Source organism: Catharus ustulatus, chromosome 5 (assembly GCF_009819885.2).
Source record: "Catharus ustulatus isolate bCatUst1 chromosome 5, bCatUst1.pri.v2, whole genome shotgun sequence".
Lineage (NCBI taxonomy): Eukaryota > Metazoa > Chordata > Aves > Passeriformes > Turdidae > Catharus > Catharus ustulatus.
In genome coordinates, this window is record NC_046225.1 from 50,704,794 (window position 1) to 50,726,918 (window position 22,125).

A 22,125-nucleotide genomic window follows, 5' to 3' on the forward strand; every position below is an offset into this window, starting at 1 on the left:
AGAGAAGTTAATACCTTGGGGATTGGAGCATGCCCATGTATTTTCTTTCTTTTCTTGCTTTCCTGTCAAGCCTTTTCTAAGCACTCACTTCAAGACTGTAGATTTATGCAGAGGGGTCTAAGGATTTTCTTCCTGCCCTTCTTTTATGAATCCATGATTTGTTTAGCCTCCAAGAAAAAGTATCTATGTATGTTTGGGTATGAGTACTTAATTATTTCAATTATTGTTTCCAATATTTTGAAATACACACTTCTGAAAGACTGCAGAGATATCCTATATTTAATAGGAAAAAAAATCCAAGGTCATATTATGTCAATCCCTCAGGAGACATCAAGCTCATTTATTAGTACAGGAGCCACAAGAATACATGCCAGAACCCAGCACTGACACTGGCACATTAAACAATCTCTAAAAAAGTTCAACAAACCTTCAGACACAGTAATTTGACATCTTAGTTTCCTTACTCCTTGGTCAGCTATCCATTCCTATGTAATTTAAATATGAACCAGCCATTTGATTAAGAACACTTATTAATAAGTATTCAAGGCTAGAAACTGTGGGAAAAAAAACCCCACAAACAACCAACAAGCAACCAACAAGCTGACAGCACTTGAAAAAGTGAAGCATTCTTTCCAGATATGGAGCTAGTTTGCATTGCCATTTCTAGCAAATAGTACTGAGCCTTTTATTTTCATATCTTGCTGTAAGTCTTTGCCAGTCTGCTTCTATTTTCCAAATAGCTTCTGCTTCACTGAATTTCCATCTGTACAGAAAGGGCATGGGCATAAACACTGATAAACAGTGAATGAAATCTTCCTTACCTCCCAGCTAAGGCAGGATACTGGCAGGCTGTATTTTTCTTTTCAGAAAGTATTATGGTAGGGATTTGGTCTTTTATTGTGATTTAAAAGGGATTTTAAGCAGGAAGCTGGTAGCATCAAACTTTTTTTGCTAGATGTGGCATATGTGTCTATGACATATAGGCATATGTCTTTTGGCTGCTGCAATGACATTCCTCAAAACCAACAAAGTACCATTAACTGTAACTTCACCTTTTAATATTGCAGTAGTGATTAAATAGATAATTAGTCTTGTAATTTTTTTGCCTGCATTTTCTTCTGATTAAGAACAAGACAGAAGATTGCCATACATGTGCCTGTATGGAAGGGGGAATGAAAGACCTGGACTTTCCTCCATGGACCAGAGAAATATCACCTGGCAGTAGATACAAAACAGGTTTCATGAGGATGTTATTTGCAGTATTAAATAAGCAAGAATCACTTGAATGGTTAGGATTTGGTGCAATCCTGAGTTCTTTTTCCCCAATATCATTACTATGCTGGTAATAACAGGTAGAAATTTATCTGAGCCTGCTGCACAATTAACACAGTTATCCATCTACAGAAAAAATTAAGATTGTAGTTAAGCAGAACTTTAGGACAGCATAGGTATAAGGTGTGGTTAAGGAATTATAACTCTAGATAATAACAAATAGACAGTTTTAGAAATCAGTAGCATTAGATGAGTCACTGAAAATAACCACTTTGCATCTGTAGTTCTGTTTTCCATAGAAGGAAATTTTCAATATGAGAACATTTCAATGATGTACAGGTGTATCACATAATCACATAGTAAGTTGTTCCACGTGATGAAAATACTAATGTTCTTGTATAGCACAAGCCCATCCCATGATGAAAAAGGGTAAATGCATGTCCTAGAAAACTACTGTTACATTACTTGGAGCAATGTTTTTCTATAACTAAATTAATGTAATCACAACTAAGTTTACATAATAGTCATTAATATCAATAGGAAGCTGATGCCTAGAGAGTAGATAATAGAACCCTTACACACTTATAAAAACAGATTAGCAACTGAATTATTAATAAAAAAGATTAAATTTGCTTTTATCCTCCGATCCTATGCAACACACTTACAAGCGCATGAAATCTGTGCCTTGCATTCTCACAGGTCAACATCTACTCCCGAGTCCTGAAACCTTTTGTAACGCACTGTGGTGGCAGAAATCTAGGAAGAAGGGTAAATAATGTTCTCCTCCGTTTAACTGTTTGCCTTTCACTTCCAGGCTGTTCATCAGAGCTGCTCAAGTCTGGAGGTGCTTCCCTACATGTTCTTCAGCCATGTTCAGCCTCCAGGAATCCCATGTTGAGCAGTGGAGGCAGCTGCAGGAATGCGCTCCACAATGTGCAGGGAGCATCTGCAAGAACAGGAAGATGGGGCAGAACTGAAGTTAAAACAGTGTTTAAGAAAATTATTTTCTTAGTAAATGTAACAAAGGAAAAACAAACGGGGAAGCAGACTGCAGGAAAAAATTGTATCCCTCCATGATAGCTACACAAATTAAAACAAGTACATGGACTTTAAGGCTGATTTGTAATGAAAACAAGCTAGTGTTTGGAGAGACTAAAAGTGACAGTTATTGCAAAGGGTTTAAATTGTCTGAAAGACAGATGCCTGAACTTTTGCTGGTGTCTGCCACGACCTTACGATATAACATGAAGGAAAACAACATAAGAACTTTAACGATACTATTTAGTGCTGTCCATTTTTCTAAACCATGGTGACTATAAATCCCCGTACCAAAAATCCACGTGGATCAAGCTATCCTTTGGATGTGATTTGATTGAGGGTATATGGATCTCCTTTAAACAGAACTCTGGCATGCAAACATTACCTCAGTTTATCTGAATGTGACATTCTTCTGCAGCTGCCCAAGAGCAGAATGCATGAAAAGCCATTACAAGTCATGTGAAATATTTACAGTGTGGGCAATGGCACTTCATGAATACCTACAAAATTTCTGTTGGTGAACCATCTGACTGCTGAAGTCAAAGAATTCAGAAACTATCAAAATGCTCCAAGGTACAAAGAAAGTGAAAACTCCCCACACTTTCCATGAAGTTTTGCATGCCCCACTGTTTGGTAAAAAAAAGGTAAGACAAAGTAATTCCAAGGAGCATTAAAAGGTATCTGAGAAGGCTTTTGGCTCTTCTGACTTTATATGTTATGAAGTTATCAGTCTGTACTCAGAAAAGAGAAATTTATTTTCTTCTTCTAGGACAACTGTCCTTTGTATGAAGGTGCAAAAGGAAGTGAGGAGACAAAGGAAGGATTTGCCATTCTTGCAACAACTTGCTCCATTTTTTTAAGCAAAGATGCAAGACAAAGACTTTTCACCTGCTGCTATTAAAGAATGTCTCTTGACACTTCCACAGAAAAGTGGGACATCCCAGAAACTTAAAGACAGTAAGGGGGTAAGGCAAGGAGTGACAGCCAAAAAAGTTGCAAAATGGGAGAACAGGTAAGGCAGATATCATAGGAAATGCAGAAAGGATCTTGCACATTATTTCACACAGCCTCCTGTTGTATTTCCATCTTACACCACTCATTCATCACTTGATTGATGAATTTTATATTTGAACTTGATTGATAAATTGATATTTACCAATATTTTGAAAATGCATGTAGGATCTGCTCTTTGGATGAAATATATTCAGTTCATTGTATTATCTTTTAGTGAAATATTTGGATTTTAATTGATTTGTCTGCTCTTTCATACAGTACAACATATGCACAATAATTGAACTTTTAATTTTCAAGTGTTTATGAAAAACAGCATTCTGAACTAGGAAAAATGGAAGAAAAGAAACAATCAGATAGAGGAAATGAAAAATGAAGTGATTTAATCACCCAATCTGGAAGACTAATCGAAAACACAGATTTATTGATAGATATTAAGCCCCATGTCAAAATATTATGATGCACACAAAGAAAAGGAAACCTTTTGCAGACTTTGTAGCTGGGGACCTCTCATTAGAAGGGCTGGTCCATGATCACTGGTAACTCAGTAGATGCAAACTAAATTTAGTTTTTAATTTTTATGAAATCCTTTTCCTGTACTATCTTAAAATCTTTCAAAATGCAGGAAACTGTGGTGAAATTACAAAATATTTAAATATACTGAAGACAGTTTTGCTTCCTAGTTCAGCATAATATTGGTTTATACAATGAGAATAAAGAAGATGGACCCATACATTGTATTTTTCTATTTGATTTTCTAGATCTTCATTTAATGAGATGAGCTAAGTAAGTTGGACTGAAAAGGGCAATTTCTCTGTTTATGTGTTGGACTTCCACTTTGAAGAAGAACCTGTGGGTTGGCTTGGTGTGCTTTTTCCTCTGTTTTATTTTTGTTTTTTTCCACATGGTACTGCAAAAGGAGATCAGGCAAACTGGGTCAGTTAGGACTTTGAAGTAACCTGGGAACTACTGTACTTTATTTTCATTTAATAGCCCTTTGGATGTGTATAAAGTATCTCTACTTAGTGACATGATGTTGCTTTAGATGTCTTACCTTGACAGTATTCCAGACCATGCTTAAATTAATCCTGACCCTATGTTTGTAGTTTTCAAAGCCAGTCCAGTTGGATTTTTTAATTAGACCCTCCAAGGTAACAGGAAGCTAGTGCTTTGGCTCCTTAGTTAGCAGCTGTGCACCCAGCTGGGCATGTTTATTATAAATGAGGACAACTCCTCAAATTTCCATTCTTGGCATGATCATGCTTGAGTTCAGTCTCTGTTTCTGGACATCACTGAAGATAAACATTACAGGCATTTTCATTGTGCTTCATAAAGATTTGGTTGACATAAGGTATCATAATGATATATTTCTAATCAGGATATTTAGCATTATCAAACAAATTTTTAAATATGAATCATAACTTGTCATTTGAATATAAATGTAACCTGAGAAAACTCTCTATATAATGAGTCTATGCAGTATAGCACTTGAATATGAAATTCAATATTTGCCTAAAGCATGCCGCTGATAACAAAACAATGGGACATGGTTGACCCACAGAGAAAGCACCTTACTGCTCATTTGAAGAAAAAAAATTGCTTGTATTTCAATCTCATTATAAACACTGGAAAATGTGCTCCATGGCATTATTCACAAAATGCACAGCATTTTATTGTCTCACACCTAATTTGGAAGGTTTAAATGAGATTTAAGGAATACACAGGCCCAGTACTGCTTCTTAATATGAGAATTTTATCATTAATAGCTATAGATCAGATATATAACTCTATTAAAAAATTGTGAAAAAACCCTACATTTAAAACTAGTTTTTCCTAAAGTCTCTGGAGAATGTTTTTGTAGAACTGGAGGTTTTTGTTTCAGGTGATATTTTTACATGTACAAAAAAAATGAGTCCTTTCCACTCTCCTTTCTTTTTAATTCCCTAACAGGCAATCTTTCCCTCTGCACCTCCTAGCACTTTCACTGGTTTTTTTGCATGATTCATTTAGCTTTTTGTCTCACATATTTCATCCAAGTGTAACAAATCCCCTCAAGCCAGCATTGGTCTAGAAAAGGCTGAGGATGGGAAAGCAAGTTATTTCATATCAGGTTAGAGACTTTAGATTATTGTTTTGCTTTATAATAACATTGAATTTGTCGACTTAGATTTATTTTCTTTTAAATTAGAGTTATAATTGAGATAAACTCTAGATTTCTCAGACAAAATCCCATCAGGGTAAATGAGAATTTTGCATCTGATTTCAGGGAAGCTATGTTTTCACTTGATTTCTTTGCTTTTTAGTTTCTAAGATATAAATTTCTGTTTTCTTGATCTAATTTGCTTCATTCTTTTTTTCTGTTTCTACGCAGTTATTCATACAGATCAGTGGAATACAAAGGTGCTTTCTTCCAAGGTGACTTCCACTCTATTGAAAGCAATCACTTTCTTCCCTAAAAATATACCTCCCAATGATCAGGTAGTCTCAATCAATTATTTAGGAAGTTTTACTACTCATCAGTATGAAAATATATTGGTGTACTGCTCTGTTAGGAATATATCTGGTCCAACACATAATTTATTACCTTTTCTCAAGAGTCAGCTCTGGCTAGTGTCCATTAAGTTGTATGTCCTGAGCCCATTATCATCACTGGGCTAATAAAAGTAACACTAAACATAACCATAAGAAAGCTAAACTGAAAAGCTTTCAAGAAAAAAAAAAGGTATTTTGTTTCTACCTCTTACCAAGTAAAAGAGTTTAAAGGTGTTGGATATCCTTTAATATCATAAATAATATCCTTTGGATATAATTTTGACAATTATATCCTTTGGATATAGTTGTTAAAATGCAGTGCTGTTTGGTCCTAGGTAGGATGCTTTCAACTACAGATAATAAGAATTTAGCACTATCATCAAATTTTCTTTTAATGCAGTAAAAATTCTTGGATGGCAGCCAGCCTCTTTACTTCATACAAAACCAGCCTCTAAGATTGCTCTGTAGTAGAAATCTAATAATACGCTACAACATAATGCCTAAAAGATGAGTAAACTGGCTGAGAACACACCATCCACACACACAAAGTTTGGTCTCACTCATTGCTTGTTTCACATTACTGATGAAGATGTGCTTTTTCTCCCAGAGATAAACATGGTCCCATAAACCAAATTCTCCTGTGATTTACATTCAGTGCAGACTCTCTGGGCTAACTAATTAGAGTATGCTCCTTTACCCTATTGTGCCTTAGAAAAATTCCCTTTTTCTCTCATGTATCTTAGAAATAAGGTATGTTTCACTTTGGGGAGGTGACGTTGTTCTTGTGCATGCCAGCAAAACCTGTCATCAGCTAGAGAGATTCAAATTAAAACAAGAAAAATCATGTAAGTATTCATGTAGGTCACTATTTATGTAGTTCACAGTCAGAAAAAAAAATCCATAAAATTCTACTCCATTTTTTTCTGCCTTCATCCCCAATTCAGTTACTGAAACAGAACTGAGGACCTTATTTCATAACATTTCATTATCAAAATCTCTAAGATTATGAAAGTAGGTGACTGTTGTGAGGAAGGTAGATCTTACATTCAGCTAAGATGGTGATTTCAACCTTTTTTTGATTAGAATCACCTGCAAGGGGTTATGTCCTAATATTTAGTAAATTTCAACCTAATAGCAGTAATTTTGCTGTGTTGACCCCAGGAGCTGAGAGAACACAGGCTGTCAATGACAGGTCTAAGATGTATTTGCAACATACACAAAGAATAAATAAATTAAGTTTTTTTTTTTAAAAAAAGGGTAAGACTTCAGAAATATGTTCCTTCGAATCCCAATTTCCAGCAGATGGAGAAATGAGCAACACCTAAATGTTCCATGATTTATAATGCAAAGTGCGCTTCATAAAACTGGAACCAATGTTAAGACAACGTTTATTAGTCAAATCTAAAATTAGTTGGTCATGTTCTTAATTCTGTGTTAATGCTTTATTAGTGATGGCATTTATATTACCTTTATTACCTGCTTGAAGCACTAAGTACCTTTAGCATGTCCAATAATTGAAATATCTTTGTATTCCCTAGTACCCCAAGCCATTGGATTTTAATTATTAGGCCCTGAAACACATTGGTTTGATGCTTAATAGGACTTACCTCTGTTTCATCTAAATTTTTTCTTTAATTTCACCTTTATGCTTGACATCTTCCATATTTGTGGGATTTGTCATTCTCAGCAGTGTTTGTGTTAAAAGTATTTTGAATTTTATGATGTAGGAAAATAATGGCTGTATTTTATCGCCTCAAATATACTGCCAGCTTCATTTCTTCCACTTGAGTCTCTCAAATCTACAACTAGGTTAAGAAAATCTCTCATTACTCCTACAGCTCTCTTGACCTTTCCTTATGCCTTTTAATTTACTCAGTCATTTCACACTTGAGCTCTTGTTTTGGGAGAAGGAAAATATAGCATATTGGTGTTGCCAGTTTATTCTCTGAGACCAATTCAGATTCAACACTGAATGGCACTGCAGCCTTAGGAACCACCAGGTCACGATTGCTTTTCACTCAAGTAACAAGCAAGTCAATGACTACATTAAAACCAGCCATGGGAGAGAATGCACAAGGGAATGTTTTGACTCCTCTCTGCCTTTTCTCATAGCATGGATTGGACCAGCTGGAAGGAAATCCCAAACTTTTCCTCTACACATTGAATTTTCTGGCTCATTTACATTGGTATTGCAATATTTTTTTTCCCTTCTCCTTTACCCCAAAGTAAAAAGGGATGAAGTGGTCTCATTCCTGATGGCTGTGGCTCATAAGGAAGGCACAGGTTTCCCATTTCACAAAATTTTCATTTCACATTTCTGCTGATTTCATCTAATCTGAGTCTGTTATTTTTAATAGCCCAGATAATGTAATCTTCAAGCCAGATGTAAATTGTGCCCATAATAGTCTACTTCTCCTCATATGACTAGCTCTTTCACTCTCCTATCTACTTGGTTAAACATATTTCCATTTCATACATTCATTTTAACATGCTTTTATTACTAAGCTTGCATTATTGTATATTAATGTCTATCAGTTCCCCATTAATCTGTCATATAACACATTTCCATCAAAAAATCACTACCCAAACCCTTGTTAACATTTACTCTTTTGTTTTCATCCTCTCTATGTATGTGTTTTTTGGGCAGGACACATTAAGGTAAGATTTCAGTTCACTTGAATAGGGTCAGCTGACTATAAGATGTTCTAACATTACAATATCTAAGAAACTGAGTTACTGATGCACTCAGAAAATTTCTAGAAGTCATTCCTCCCCATTTAATATATTAAATAATAAGAGGTCAGCAGCTATTGAAACAGTCTCACAAGAAACAGGGAAGTTGAATCACATGGAATAGTTTGGGCTGGAAGAGACCTTAAAGTTCATCTGTTTCCTCATATGTCTGTCAAGGTCCCTTCCCTCCATGTGTCAACTGCATGACTCAGCTTGGTGCTGTCACCAGCCTTGCTGAGGGTGCACTCAGTCCCACTGCCCATGCAACCAAACAGATATTGAGCAGTGCTAGTCCCGGTACTGACTCCCGAGGAACAGCACACATCACTGGCTTCCACTTGGACTTTGAGCCTTTTACCACAACTCCCTCCCTGAGCGTGACCATCCAGCCAATTCCCAATCAGTCAAGTGGTCCATCCATCAAACCCACGTGTCTCCAGTTTAAAGACAGGAATGTTGTGTGGGACAACATCACAAGTCCAGGCAGACAATGCCAGTTGCCCTTTCCTTACACACCAACACTGTTACCCTGCTGTAGGAGACCATCAGATTTGCCAGGAACAGTTTGCCCTTACTAAAGCCATGTTGGCTGTGACCAATCCCCTCGTTATTTTCCAAGTGCCTTAGCACAGTTTCCAGGTGGATCTGCTCCATGATCTTGCAAGGCAAGAGAGGCTGTCACACTCTCTGTCAATAAATAGCTGGAGTGCATGGAGCTGCACCTGGGAATGGATGAAGAGCCAAGGAAAAGCTCACGGGTCAGGATGAAATACAGGGCAGGGACAGCTGACTTCATAGTGGGAGGCTGCTACAGGCTGCCTGGGCCAAGACAGATGCACAGGCAAAGGGTGGAAGCAAGGACAGCTAGCCTTGGAGGGATACTGAGACACTGTCCTACCAGCCAGCAATGAGATTAGGAGAGATAATGCCCCGGCAGAATTAAACGTGACCAGGGCATCAAGGGCAACAAGAAAAGTTTCTATACTTACATCAGTGATAAAAGTAAGACTAGAGACCCATCACTACAATGATGAGTGTCAGTCACTGTTCCAGCCCTGACAGTTCTTCCTTGTTCTTACATCCAGCACAGCATCACCTGAGGCTGGTCCTTCCCAGTACCTGTGTCATCCCTGACACCCTTCAGAAAACTCCCCAATGCCCTTTCCTTTGCAGCAGGTGCCAGGAGAACCAGTGCCTGTGACCAGAAATTCAGCTGTGCCAGGAACACTGTAGTTCTATATTCACATATGGTGCTCTAATTCAATCAGAGAAACCAGGAATATGAGAGTGGGCTAGCAAATCAAATATATTATTTCATTATTTCCTAGAAACATTTTGAAAAAAATTAAGGCTCCTAAGGCTCCCTTGTTGAGGGTGTTGTTTGGTTCACATTTTTCTTTTCTTTTTTTTCCTTTTTTTTTTTCCTTTTTTTTTTGTCCTTTTGACTCTAGCAATAAAATATGAGGGTCAGAAACAACTTCTGAAACTGATCTCCTTCCTGTCTCCACCATAAATGTATCTAGGATCAGTTTCAGCTTATTTGGCCTTAGGCCAGCCTGGCCATTCAGGATTTCAGAACTCATACCGTAGTCATGTGCAGCAATTGTACTCCTCTCAGCTTTCATTTTGTGTGACCAAGTATGTCAAGCTTCTGTAGTTTTGACTTCTTTCCTTTTAAGATATAGTTATAGCCTTAAAAAAATCTGCCAATTACAACACAGAACAGTTTCAAACTATCAACATGACAGTAAGGGAAAATAATGTGGTACAGCATTTGAACCAAAATGTCTTTAACTGTGTTATGTGTATATTTTTTGTCTATTTTCCTGACTTTTTTATTGTCTTCTGAAGTGTGGGAGACAGACACCTCTACGAATTTCACTTTATTATTTTTTCCTTATGGGCTAATACTATTTTGATAGAGATAACAATTTGGTTGGCTGTAAAATCAAATGCACATTGTTTTTAGTACTACTGAATTTTTCATTCTCATGTGTTAATTTACTGTGCCATTCTTTGGAGCTTTGTCACTTCCATACTTTTTTTCTTTTAAAGATATCATTAATTTATCATTATAATACCTTCTGCAGCTTTCTTTTGTGAATGCAGCCCCCTGCATGACAAAGAAATTCTTTGTATTCTGGTTTGGTTTTACAGTGGAACATCAGGAGGAAAATATTAAGTACACAAAGAAAGAATAAAAATATATGGAAATCACAAACAAATAATCATATTTCATTATGCTATTTTGTCTCTTGCGAATGACATGGGTAGACAGTAATCTCTAAAACATTATGAATTATTGTTTTAAGCTTTATAGAAATACTATTTTATACTAACAGAACAGCAATATAACTGACACAGAAACAAAGACTTAGTATCATCCCTGATCCTGCATTGCATATGAATGCTTTTTACATTAATCAGTACTATCATAAGCAATAGGGCTCTTCAGATACTGCAAAAATGTTTATATGTCCAGTGCCAAAATAGTACCTCTAGTTTAGGCACCTCAGTAATACTAAATTTTGTGAATTGGGAAAGGTTTTTTAATATCCTGGTTTAAATCTGGCCTTAAGTGTTTTGCAGAAACAGAGCCTTGACAGACATGTCTTCTTCCTTTTTCCCTTTGCCAACAGAAACATTGATGTACAATATGGCAACTTAGGATTTTACCAGAATAATGAGTTTTTTTGGTTTTGTGCATTTAGAAACTCAAGCATAATATTAAACTAGAAAAGCATTGTGTATTGTATTTTCTTTGAAATTTTCTCCCTTAATGAAAAGGAAAAGATTACAGTAATTTCACGAATACAAGCCGCACTGTTTTGACCAAAATTTTGCTCCCACACCGGAAATGCGGCTAATATTCAGGTGTGGCCAATATGTGAATAATTTTCTGACATTTTCAACCCTGGGAGTGCAAACCGAGTCAGTGCAAGCTCCTGCCAGTAAAACCCTGCATTTACGCGGTAGTTACAAATTGTTACTCTGTTGCGCGGCGGGTGAAGCTGCTCCGTGCAGGCAGCACAGGGGGTGGGGAAGGCGGGGCAGCTACCTCCTGCTGGCCCCACAGCTCGGGGGGCTCCCGTCCCCGCGTGCCGCCGCCGCAGGAGCAGGCAGGCTACATCCCCACGTCCCATCGCCGCCACAGGTGCCGGTGGGCTCTATGCCCCCCCTGCCGCCGTGGGGCAGCGCTGGGCCGGGGTGACCGAGCCCAGCGGTGGCGGTGGCCGGCCCCGAGCATCCCCGCCGAGCGGCAGCGCCGAGCTGGGCGACCCAGCCCTGTCGGCAGCCCCAAACCCTCATGGCCCGAGCCGAGCCAGTAAACCCCGCCCTGCCGCGGTTCTGTTACTAATTGGCAACTTTGTTGCACGCAGGTCCTCGCTGTGAACGACAGAGCGGCTTATACTCGGGTGCAGCTTATTTATGGACAAAGAACGAAATGTTTGCCAACACCCGGCGATGCGGCTTATACTCAGTGCGGCTTGTATTCGTAAATTTACTGTATTATGATCATCTATTGCAAAATTAGATAACCTAAAGCAAACAGAAAAAATCTATACTGAATTTAGAGAAGCCATAATTTGCACTACTGCAGGGAGTTCCTGAAATAAACACTCTGCATTCATTTCTGTGTGCTAGACTGTAGATACAAACCCACTCAGACACCAAGTGCCTACTTGTCAGAACTCCTGAACACTGCAAACACAAGCTGAAACCAAAAGGAGCTGTGATTGTGTAGACTCCATCAAAATACAGGAAAATCAAAATTTGTATTCACAAAACAGTTAGAGTCAGACTGTAGCTGCTCCAGCACAAGTGTATACCACTGCACCTATGTCCTCACTACCTGAGGTTTCTGTATTCCATTCAACTTATCTTCTCAAAAAAGTGGCAGTGAGAGAATATGAGTTTCCTGTTCTGATGACAGCAAAAGGGTGTGTAATTGCATAAAAACTGTTGCTAGAGCAAGTGGCCATATTATATGTCTTAACATTGAAAAGCCACGCCTAACTTCACTATAAGGAAACCATATGATACCTTACATATACATATACATATACATATACATATACATATACATATACATATACATATACACATACACATACATATACATATACATATACATATACATATACATAAATATATATGTATGTATGTTTCTTCTGTCAAGCTGTTCATTTCAGCAGGCTCTGGTAAATTGCTGCTTGAGAATAAGAAAGAAATGAGCAGCTGAGCAGAACATCAATAAGCAGTACCTCTGGAAGTGACTTCACGTTGATCAACATCTAAAAGTTTTTTTCAAAAAGATAAATGAATGAAGAATGAAAAAAATAGTACATTCAAATGCTAAATACAGCCTACACTGAGAAAAGTGAGAAAAATGTCATTGTGATACTTGGAATACACTTGCATAACTGTTCAGGCTATTAGGTCTAATTAACAGCAAGTGAACAGATTCTTGCTATGGGGGTGTTTATAGGCAGAATATGTTAAATGCAGAGTTTGACACATTGAAGTTAGAATTTAGTCAGATTTAGGCTAGTGTAAATTTACATAGAAGACACAGTTCTGCTCTGAAAAGGAGCTATGGACTAAATATTTTTGGAGTGCTAATTCTGCATGCTAAGCTTAATGATGAAAAAGAAATTGTGCACTTTTCATGGAATAAATCCAATAATATATCAAAGTATTCTCATATATGTCTGGGTAAATAAAAGCAACTGAAATATTCCAACAAAGGTAGGCTGGTTTATAATTCCTGTGGTCCTTCTTTCTTTTAGTTATGCTTTGGTATTGTTAGCATAGTGTAGGGAATACTCCAAACTGCTACAGTATGGAAACACAGGCATCATTTTAACTTCCATAAGTGAAAAGTGACTCTAGACCCAAAGAACTTGTCAGGTAAAGCTAATGCAGCTGTTACCATGAATAATTCAAACAAATCACTTCAGCCACAGTATGGCAGAGATGACTTCACAGTGGTAACCTCTGTAAATACTGTCAGAAAACAGATAAATTAACTATTAGTGACTAAAACTTCCAGTCCTTGGGAAGCAAAATTTGTTAAATTCTTTCTTGATTAACCTGGCTAACAAAACATCTCACCGTGCCTTTTTTTTTCCCCCTGAGAATGCATAATTTTTAAAACCTTCATAACTAATTTCTTCTAATTTAAGTCCCAGAACTGCAATTAAATAATCTATAGTTGTAACCTAAACATATACAATGCTGTTTAGGTCCTGAATGTACAAATTCCCACAGCACACCTACATGTATGTGTGCTTCTCTTTAACTCTGATAATTAACTATATAAATACAAACATTTCTAAATTCTTGTAGGACAGAATTCCAATCAATTTGGAATAATGAAATGTTACATATAAATACATCTAAGGTTTAAAAACGATGAATCTTAGGACTGGAAGGAAAATGTGCTGAAGGAGTTAATAAGGAACAAACATAACATATGTATTGAAGTGTTGACTGGTAGGTGGATGGAAAATAGACAAGCTCAAAGTCTTTAGAAAAATCAGTGCTTTGGAATGATGTTTTGTTGCTAACAGAGAAACAAGTAAGATCTTAACAAGAAGAATTCTTAACAGGAAAATATTAATAACTATGAAAATGACAGAAATGACAACCAAAAGGAAAGAAGGAATTGTGAAAGTGGCCAAGACTTCTAGGATTACTGGGACAGAATACAGCAATACTGGAAATATTATTCTGCTGGCAGTTTTTCACACTCTTGTCTACAATTTTATTATCATTATTTTGTGCTAATGACTGACTGAAAGACAACATAATGATCTTAAATGCGTATTAGATGATTTCTGCAATTATTGCAGACCTGCTCATAGTAATCATCTGGAACTTCTTTCGCAGGAACTCTTCCTCCTCGATCCTGCAACTCAGGACAAAGGAACATGTCCCTTTGACTTCACCAGGAGACTACCAGAAGAATTTTCTCCTTACTAGAAAAGTTCACTTAATTTATTTCCTTGCTGAGAACACAGATTTTTTTATAATTTTCTCTCTAAGGAAGTATCTGTTCTTTTACTACACATTATCCTTTACTTGCCTATTTATTTTCATAGAGAAATAAGATTTTTTTGCAATTTAATTTATTTCATGTCATCCAATCACCTCATAATGTATTAGTGAATGATTTTTCTTTTTTAAAATCATACTCCAGAGTGTCTCTAATACAAATCTCTCATGAAGAAAGCTCTCACTTTCACCTCTCTCCTTCTCAGAAATGCTGTTTTATTTAACAATTTTATCAAATACAGTTTCTCAACAGATTAGTGTAGCATTTTTTATATGTAAGGAGGTTACCTTTACCTGGATAATTCAGTCCAAAACCTGGCCAAGCAGTAAGCCAAGTAAATGTGTTAATTCCTGATATCCTAATTTCCATTTCAGAACTGTCTGAGTAGCAGTAAATGCTTACTTTTATCTACATGAATGTTTCATTAGAATGACCTGGTTGACCGACATGATGTGGTCCAGGCGATCTTCCTGACCCTCTTTTCTGTTTTCCTCCCCTCACAGCATGATACTCTCAGGTTAGTTGAGATTTATCAGGTAGACTGGTCAAACCAGAACACCAACTGACTCCAGGGCAGGAAAGATTACAGTGAAAAGCAGTTTTTTTAATCTAAGGAACTTATCCTGACTGTGTCTCTGCCATGCTGCTTCCAAAAGGATTGTTGTTGCTACTGCCTGCTGCTTGCACCAGTGTGCCTATCTAAGGGAATTCTTCATCTCAATCTCAAATCACTCCTAACAGATAAAGAAACAGACCATGTCAGATTTTCATCTTCATTTTTGTCTTTGCTTAAGCATCAGAAACCATTACATGTCTGAAGCTCAAGGATATTTACTTATTGTCTTAATAAAGCTGAAGCTCTTTTCTATATGCTTTGAATATAATCACCTCAGACATTCTACCACTTCTTCTCCCCTGCTTCCCTCTCAGATTGGGCTAAACAGATGAATGGGGATAGAACAGCATCATAAAGCCATGCAGGACATTTATGTACTTAAAGATCTACTTTTTTCCATTGTAGTGCCCTTAGACTTTACTCAAATAGCACTGCAGGATGCTGCTACATAATGTAAACCTGTGAGAAGATGGTTCCTACTCCACAGAGCACAAACAAGTTCTCTCTGTCTATTCTCACATAAAATTACCTTTGGAGCTTGTATGGGCTATTTTTTTTGACTCAAAGAAAGACGTTTATGGGCCTAGCTTATACTTATTTACAGAGGAAACCATGAGCTGACCTAGTAATAGCCAGCATACAGGAGTCTAGTACAGAAGTGACTGTAATATTTGGTGTATGGATTCAAGTGTTGCAGTGCTGTTGAACCTAGGAAGAATGTAGCACAGAGTCTCCCTTCTTTCACTGATAATCCTGAGAATTACTTCCATAAGAAATACAATAATATTTGTTTTATACATGACTTCTACTCAAACTGGCAAACTGGCAAACTATGAATGGCAATCTCACTCTATCTTGTCAAACTGTTTTCTTAGATTACAAATCCTTGCAAACACAAGTTACCAGAGAGAATGTTTAAGATACAGTTCTGCTGCAGCTGTGGGCTTCTGGAGGGGAGAAACAAATACAATTATGCTCTTGTTAATGACACCACTCTGGCCAGAGGAGCAGTTCAGTGCTGCTCATAAGTGTGGTGCTGCAGTGTCACAGCCATGCAATACTCTGGCATGAGTTGTGTTAGACATGGGCAAACTATTATTCTATATTTCATAGAAGACAGCAGACAGGACATCTGTCCTCTTAGAAATCAGCAGAAACATTTCATCTGAGTCCTCAAGAGAAACAATATCCCCTGCAGAAATGAGCAAGCCAATGAAAACTGACTCCTCTCAAATCCCATGGAATTAAACCTACAGAAACACAGGGCAAAATTGTCAATAAACAATTATGCCCTGCTTTCTTGACCAGCAGTTTCAACGTTTCTTCTGGCCTTTCAAACAAAATAAACAAGGAAAGGGGCAAAATTTTACTTTGTTTCTTACAGTTATTTCTTTTTTCAAAACTATTAATTGGTTTCAGTAAGTAGTTAAGTGGTCAAGGAGGAACACTGCAGAAATCTTTCCTGCACGTTTGTTTGCATGCCCCTTAACTTCCACAAAATTCTAATGTTTGAAGCATAACATATCTAGTTTTCTAGGAGTCTTTTCTCAGTTTAGCCATAAAAGGTAAAGGAGTGCTCTCTAATCACAGGTTTAGGATGGTATTTAGCTAATGGAGGAAAGCAGCACCATGGACAGATTCCTTCCACCCGGAAAGAGACAGGTCAGATGAAGTGCTGTAGATGTGTACGTTGCTGCTTTAAAGCAGAGAAGTCTTCACTAGAGATTTAAAGACCCTGACCAAGCTTTGGATGGCTGGTCATCTTGATCACAGCACACTAGTGAGGAAGTGACAGACTGCAGCTGTCAACCTGCAAACTGATGATGATTTGTAACCCCAGGCCTTGTTTAAATGAAGAACAACTTAGGCTCCTGCCTATGTGGCACAATTAATGGTTGAACCCTCATCATTTAAAGGATTATAAAAACAGCAAAGCTAAGATGTTCCCATGTATGAAACATCCAATTTAACAGACCCACTTAGACCTGGCGCTGTTAGTCAGAGAAATGCAGTCAGGTTTAGGTCTCAGTTTTTACTGGCAAAAGCAATTGTACATGTCTCAGCCAATGCATGAGCACAGATCTGGGCTCTAATATATTCCAGCAGCACAGCCTGGAAATACATGCATCAGAAATCTGGATGCAGGTGAGCTGTGGCTCTTGCTAGAAACAAATAGATAAAAATTAAAAACTCTACTGCCTAAATAGGGTACAAATTGCGGTGCTTCACAGCCAAGAATCCAGACAGGAATGTGTTCCAAATCAGTGTCTGTCATCTGGATCCTAAAGGCAGCTGACTTTTTTTTCTACTCTGAATCACCCCAATTCCATCGTCAATCTAGAGAGCATGCTTAGCTTCTCTAAAAATCAAGATCCCAGTGTGCCCTGCCACAGTGAAGCCTCGCAACATCAAATACAGCATTTGTGTCCCACCAGGACCCATTAGATTTGTGCCACCAGCACAGTTGAACGCTGGCTTCTTTTGTGCCCTCAATTAAATGCCCTCTTCACTCTTATTAAAGGCATGCTGATAGAGGGAAGATGGGGAAAATGCTGTCATATGCATCCTGCTGGATGCTACTCTTGGAAGGACGACCATCATTCTAGCACTGCAAGTGTCGACCGGAGCGGCAGTGTAAGAGAGGCAGAGGCATTTTCGGGAGGCTGGGAGATTTTCAAAGGGGGGAAAAAAAACAATTTCAAACCGAAGGCAGCCAGCCGAAGCGAGGGGAGGAGCCGGGTAGGGGCTTGGCTCGTCCCTGGGCCGAGCCTGGCAGCGCGGCAGCGCTTTTTTGCCAAGTGGCAGCGGCTCCGGCGGCGCTCGGCCCCGGGGCCAGCGCGGCTGCGGGCGGAGCAGCCAGGGCCAGGGGCGCTCGGGTCGGGTCGCGCCGGGGCGGCCCACAGAGCCCAGCCCAGCCCAGCCCAGCCCAGCCCATCCCAGCCCAGCCCGTCCCACGGCCGGCAGAGGGGACGCCGGGGCTGGGGTCCTGCCGCGCCGGAGCAGCGGCTCCGTCCGGGCGCTTCCGGGCGCGCCGGGGGAAGGAGGAGAAGAAGGAGGAGGAGGAGGAGGACTAGGAGGAGGAGGAAGGGAGGTGTGGGTGGAGGGGAGGAGAGGGAAGGAGGGGTGGAGGGAGGCCGGCTTTTTTAGGAGGGAGACCCTCCTTCGCGGCCGCCCGCTCGCAGCCATGGCTTTGAAGGAGGCGGGCGGCAGCATCCTGCCCATCAGCGACATGGTGTCGGGGCCGTCGGGCTCGCCGTTCCCCGAGGTGGTGGAGCTGAACGTGGGGGGCCAGGTGTACGTGACGAGGCACTCCACGCTGCTCAGCGTCCCGGACAGCACGCTGGCCACCATGTTCTCCCCGTGCCGGGGCGGCCCGGCGGCGGCCCGCCAGCTGCCCAGGGACAGCCGGGCGCGCTTCTTCATCGACCGCGACGGCTTCCTCTTCAGGTACGTGCTGGATTACCTGCGGGACAAGCAGCTGGCGCTGCCCGAGCACTTCCCCGAGAAGGAGCGGCTCCTGCGGGAGGCCGAGTACTTCCAGCTGGGCGACCTGGTGAAGCTGCTGTCGCCCAAGGTCACCAAGCAGAGCTCGCTCAACGACGAGGGCTGCCAGAGCGACCTGGAGGATAGCAACTCGCAGGGCAGCAGCGACCGGCTTCAGCGGGCGGCGCTGGACAAGCGCTCGGGCTTCCTCACTGTGGGCTACCGCGGCTCCTACACCACGGTGCGGGACAACCAGGCGGACGCCAAGTTCCGCCGCGTCGCCCGCATCATGGTGTGCGGTAGGATCGCCCTGGCCAAGGAGGTCTTCGGAGAGACCCTCAACGAGAGCCGTGACCCCGACCGGCCCCCCGAGAAGTACACCTCCCGCTTCTACCTCAAATTCACCTACCTGGAACAAGCCTTCGACCGGCTCTCCGAGGCGGGCTTCCACATGGTGGCTTGCAACTCCACCGGCACCGCCGCCTTCATCAACCAGTACAGGGACGACAAGATCTGGAGCAGCTACACAGAGTACATCTTCTTCAGTAAGTGCTGCCCGCGCCCCGGGGTCGCGCCCCTCGCCCCGGTCCCCGGCGGGAGCGGGACGCGGTGCGCCTGAAGTGCGGCTGCACCCCCAGAGCCTTGCTGTCCCACACAACGTGCAGCTGCAGAGAAATGGGGGTGCCTCGCTTCCCCTCACTCCGCTCTGTCACCGCCATAGTTCAAATTTCATTTTGTGCGCTGTGGGGTGCGGGACAGGACTGCCTAAAATGCCCCGTCCGGAGCGCGGCGTGGGAGCCTTTCCCATGCACTTCATTGGGCAGCCTGGGCTGATCTCGCCTTTCAGTGCCGGGAGGAGAGGCAGCCCCACGTGTCGGGGTGTCCCGGGGGAAGGGTCACTGATGACGGATCGGGGGGCTACGGCCTCGGGGGGTGTCCCTGCCCCGCTGGGCGGGCGCGGTGCGCGGTGCGGGTGCGGCTCCGGCTCCGGCGCGGAGGGCTGCGGTGCTCCCCGCCAGCGAGGCGACGCAGAGATCCCCGAGCAAGGAGGGGTTTTAATATTTTATCGCTGCGTTTCCTTCAAGTGAGCGCACTGCGCCTGGCCACGGTCCCCGTGAGGGAAGGGGCTGCGAGGGCACAGCCAACTTCCCAAGGAGCAGGAAAGAGTCTGGCTCCAAGGTGGTCACAAATTGGAAAAGAAAAAATAAACCACTCCATAGCCATTACACAGCTCCTAAGCAGCTTCGCTGGTTGGCTGTGGGTAGCCTTAAAGGTTTCGGGTCACTCGCAGATAGGAAAACCGAGCGATGACGAATGAGTTTCAATCTGGCAAAGTGTGTAGTGCTATGTAGGGCACTGGCTGAGCAGCGGGTTCGGGTCATGAAACCGCAGCTGGATCGAGAACACCATCCCCTGGTAGAGATTTGTCTTGGAAAGGCAGAGGCAGCCTTAAACATTACAGATGTGTTTGACAGTCGAGCGAGTCGGCGGGAAGAGGGATGTGTTCTGCATTCACTTCTTGCTTCTCCTGCCTCTGTGTGGTCTCAAGCTCCCTGAGCAAGGAAGGGATGAATTGGCAGAGCATCTGCCTGCCTCTGTGCTGAGGTGCGAGATGCAGCCTCTAACTAACTTCACTTGTAAGGCAGCTGAACAGAAGCAACTTGTTTGCCCTGCAAAACTGGGCTTAGGCACGGTATTTAATAGAGGAGGGAAATGTGAATGGTTTTCTACTGGAAGGAGAAATTCATATTGCTCTATATTGTATAGGTGGTGACTTCCATTTGTTGAGCAGACTTGAGTACTCAGATCATTCTTTCAAACTGGATTAAAACAGTTTTTGAAGATTCATTACATAACTTACCACTGGTCATATTTCAATAGGATATGTGAAAACCGAGCTCTAGAGGAGCTTCATGCTCTCCTAGGTGGAATTCTATCAAGTATTTTACAGGATTATTAAACCTTCTTTCTCAAAAAATTTGACATAATTGTTTTCTAAACAGTAAAATTTCCTTCTTGAAATAGTATGTACTGTTTGCTTAGAAATAGATTTGTAGGTCCATAATTTTTGGTGTGCATTTGTGATGCTTATAATTTTGTGGTTGTTTTTGTGTGTGTGTGTTACGATGAGGTTGCTGTATAGAACAATCCTCCTCTAATTCACATCACAGTTTCAAATTAATCCCCAGTGTAATACCACTAATTTATTTGGAATAATGCCAGGGTTGAACTGGATGTTGTATGCCATAATTTTTGTTGTGGTTTTTAGTCTTCAAGCTACTGATGTTGTGAAAAGTAAAATAGTTTGTTAATTACATAAATTAATACAGTTAACTGAAAAATTATGGTTTTGCTTAATTTTTTGGGTGGCGGTTTTTTGTTTTACTTTTGAATGCAAAATAAGGCTAAGGTAAAAATAGGCTGAAAAGATGTTTTGGTTGCTTGTTATGCATTTAGAAACTCTTTTGTATAAAGACTTTGTATATTGTTTTATATCAAATACATTTCTCTGAAATATAGTGAGATGGAAATAACACTTAAAAAAATCACCAAAATGGAAAGAGAAACAGGTGAACCAGTGCCTGAACTAAATGCTTTAGTTTTTTTTGTTGTCTTTTTTTTTTTTTAGTCTGACTAGATGTCCAATGGATGGAGACTGTCGATAAAACAACACATAATAATAATAATATACCCTGGATGGATTGTGTGTGTGTGCTGCTGCCTTGCCTGACAGCTGCACAAGAATCCAGCGAAGGGAGGGCGAACCTTGGAAGCCTTGTGCTCTGCACCAAGAGTAAGAAGAGGGATCAGGGCTACTGGCTGTAAGCTCTCCTACAGCATTAGCTGGGGCTGTGTTCCTTCTTTGCTCATAAGCGGAGTTTAATGCACAAGAAGAGCAATCAGTTTTCAATTTATTCCTAGCTAAATGTCCCTATGAACCCTGAAAAGGAAGCAAAAAAATATCAAGATGAAAGACTTTAGGGAGCCTATTCCAGTTTTGGATGGTACCTGAGACTTAATTTGATGCTAGTGAAAAAGAAACCCAGTTTTATATCCCACTGGAAAAAGCTGTACCTGCATTTGCATTTGTTATTCACAGCATGAGCATCTGCAACCAACAGCAATTGTATTATTTGTTGGTCTATAAGTCCAAAGCAGTCACATAAACTTGTTTTTCACCATTTCCCCTGAGGACTGTGGACAATTCTGTTTCCTAGCAATGGGAGATAGTAAGGTGATTGGAAACATGCATGAGGACATATTCATTCTGTCCATTTTCTGAGGTCATAAGTAGCTGAATTAGTTTCTCCCCAAGAGCTGCTAAAGAAAGACAAAGGTTTAATCTGTATTTGGGAAATAGTTTCAGGTCTGTTTCTAGGAT

General features: G+C 40.6%; 1 protein-coding gene and 1 long non-coding RNA gene across 2 annotated transcripts in view; one reads left to right on the forward strand and one right to left on the reverse strand.

Moving 5' to 3' along the window:
* Positions 1-261: 261 nt before the first annotated feature.
* On the reverse strand, positions 262-19,237 carry LOC116996736. The gene is made up of 2 exons (XR_004418013.1): positions 19,153-19,237; positions 262-2,218 (listed from the first exon to the last, which is right to left on the reverse strand). It is a non-coding gene; the product is annotated as an uncharacterized LOC116996736 (long non-coding RNA).
* KCTD8 (potassium channel tetramerization domain containing 8) overlaps positions 18,372-22,125 on the forward strand; it is a 103,231-nt gene continuing 99,477 nt past the window's right edge. Inside the window, exon 1 of the mRNA XM_033060691.2 lies at positions 18,372-19,288. Coding sequence (XP_032916582.1) covers positions 18,445-19,288 — 844 coding nt within the window. The 5' untranslated portion in view covers positions 18,372-18,444. The remainder of the gene's footprint in view (positions 19,289-22,125) is intronic.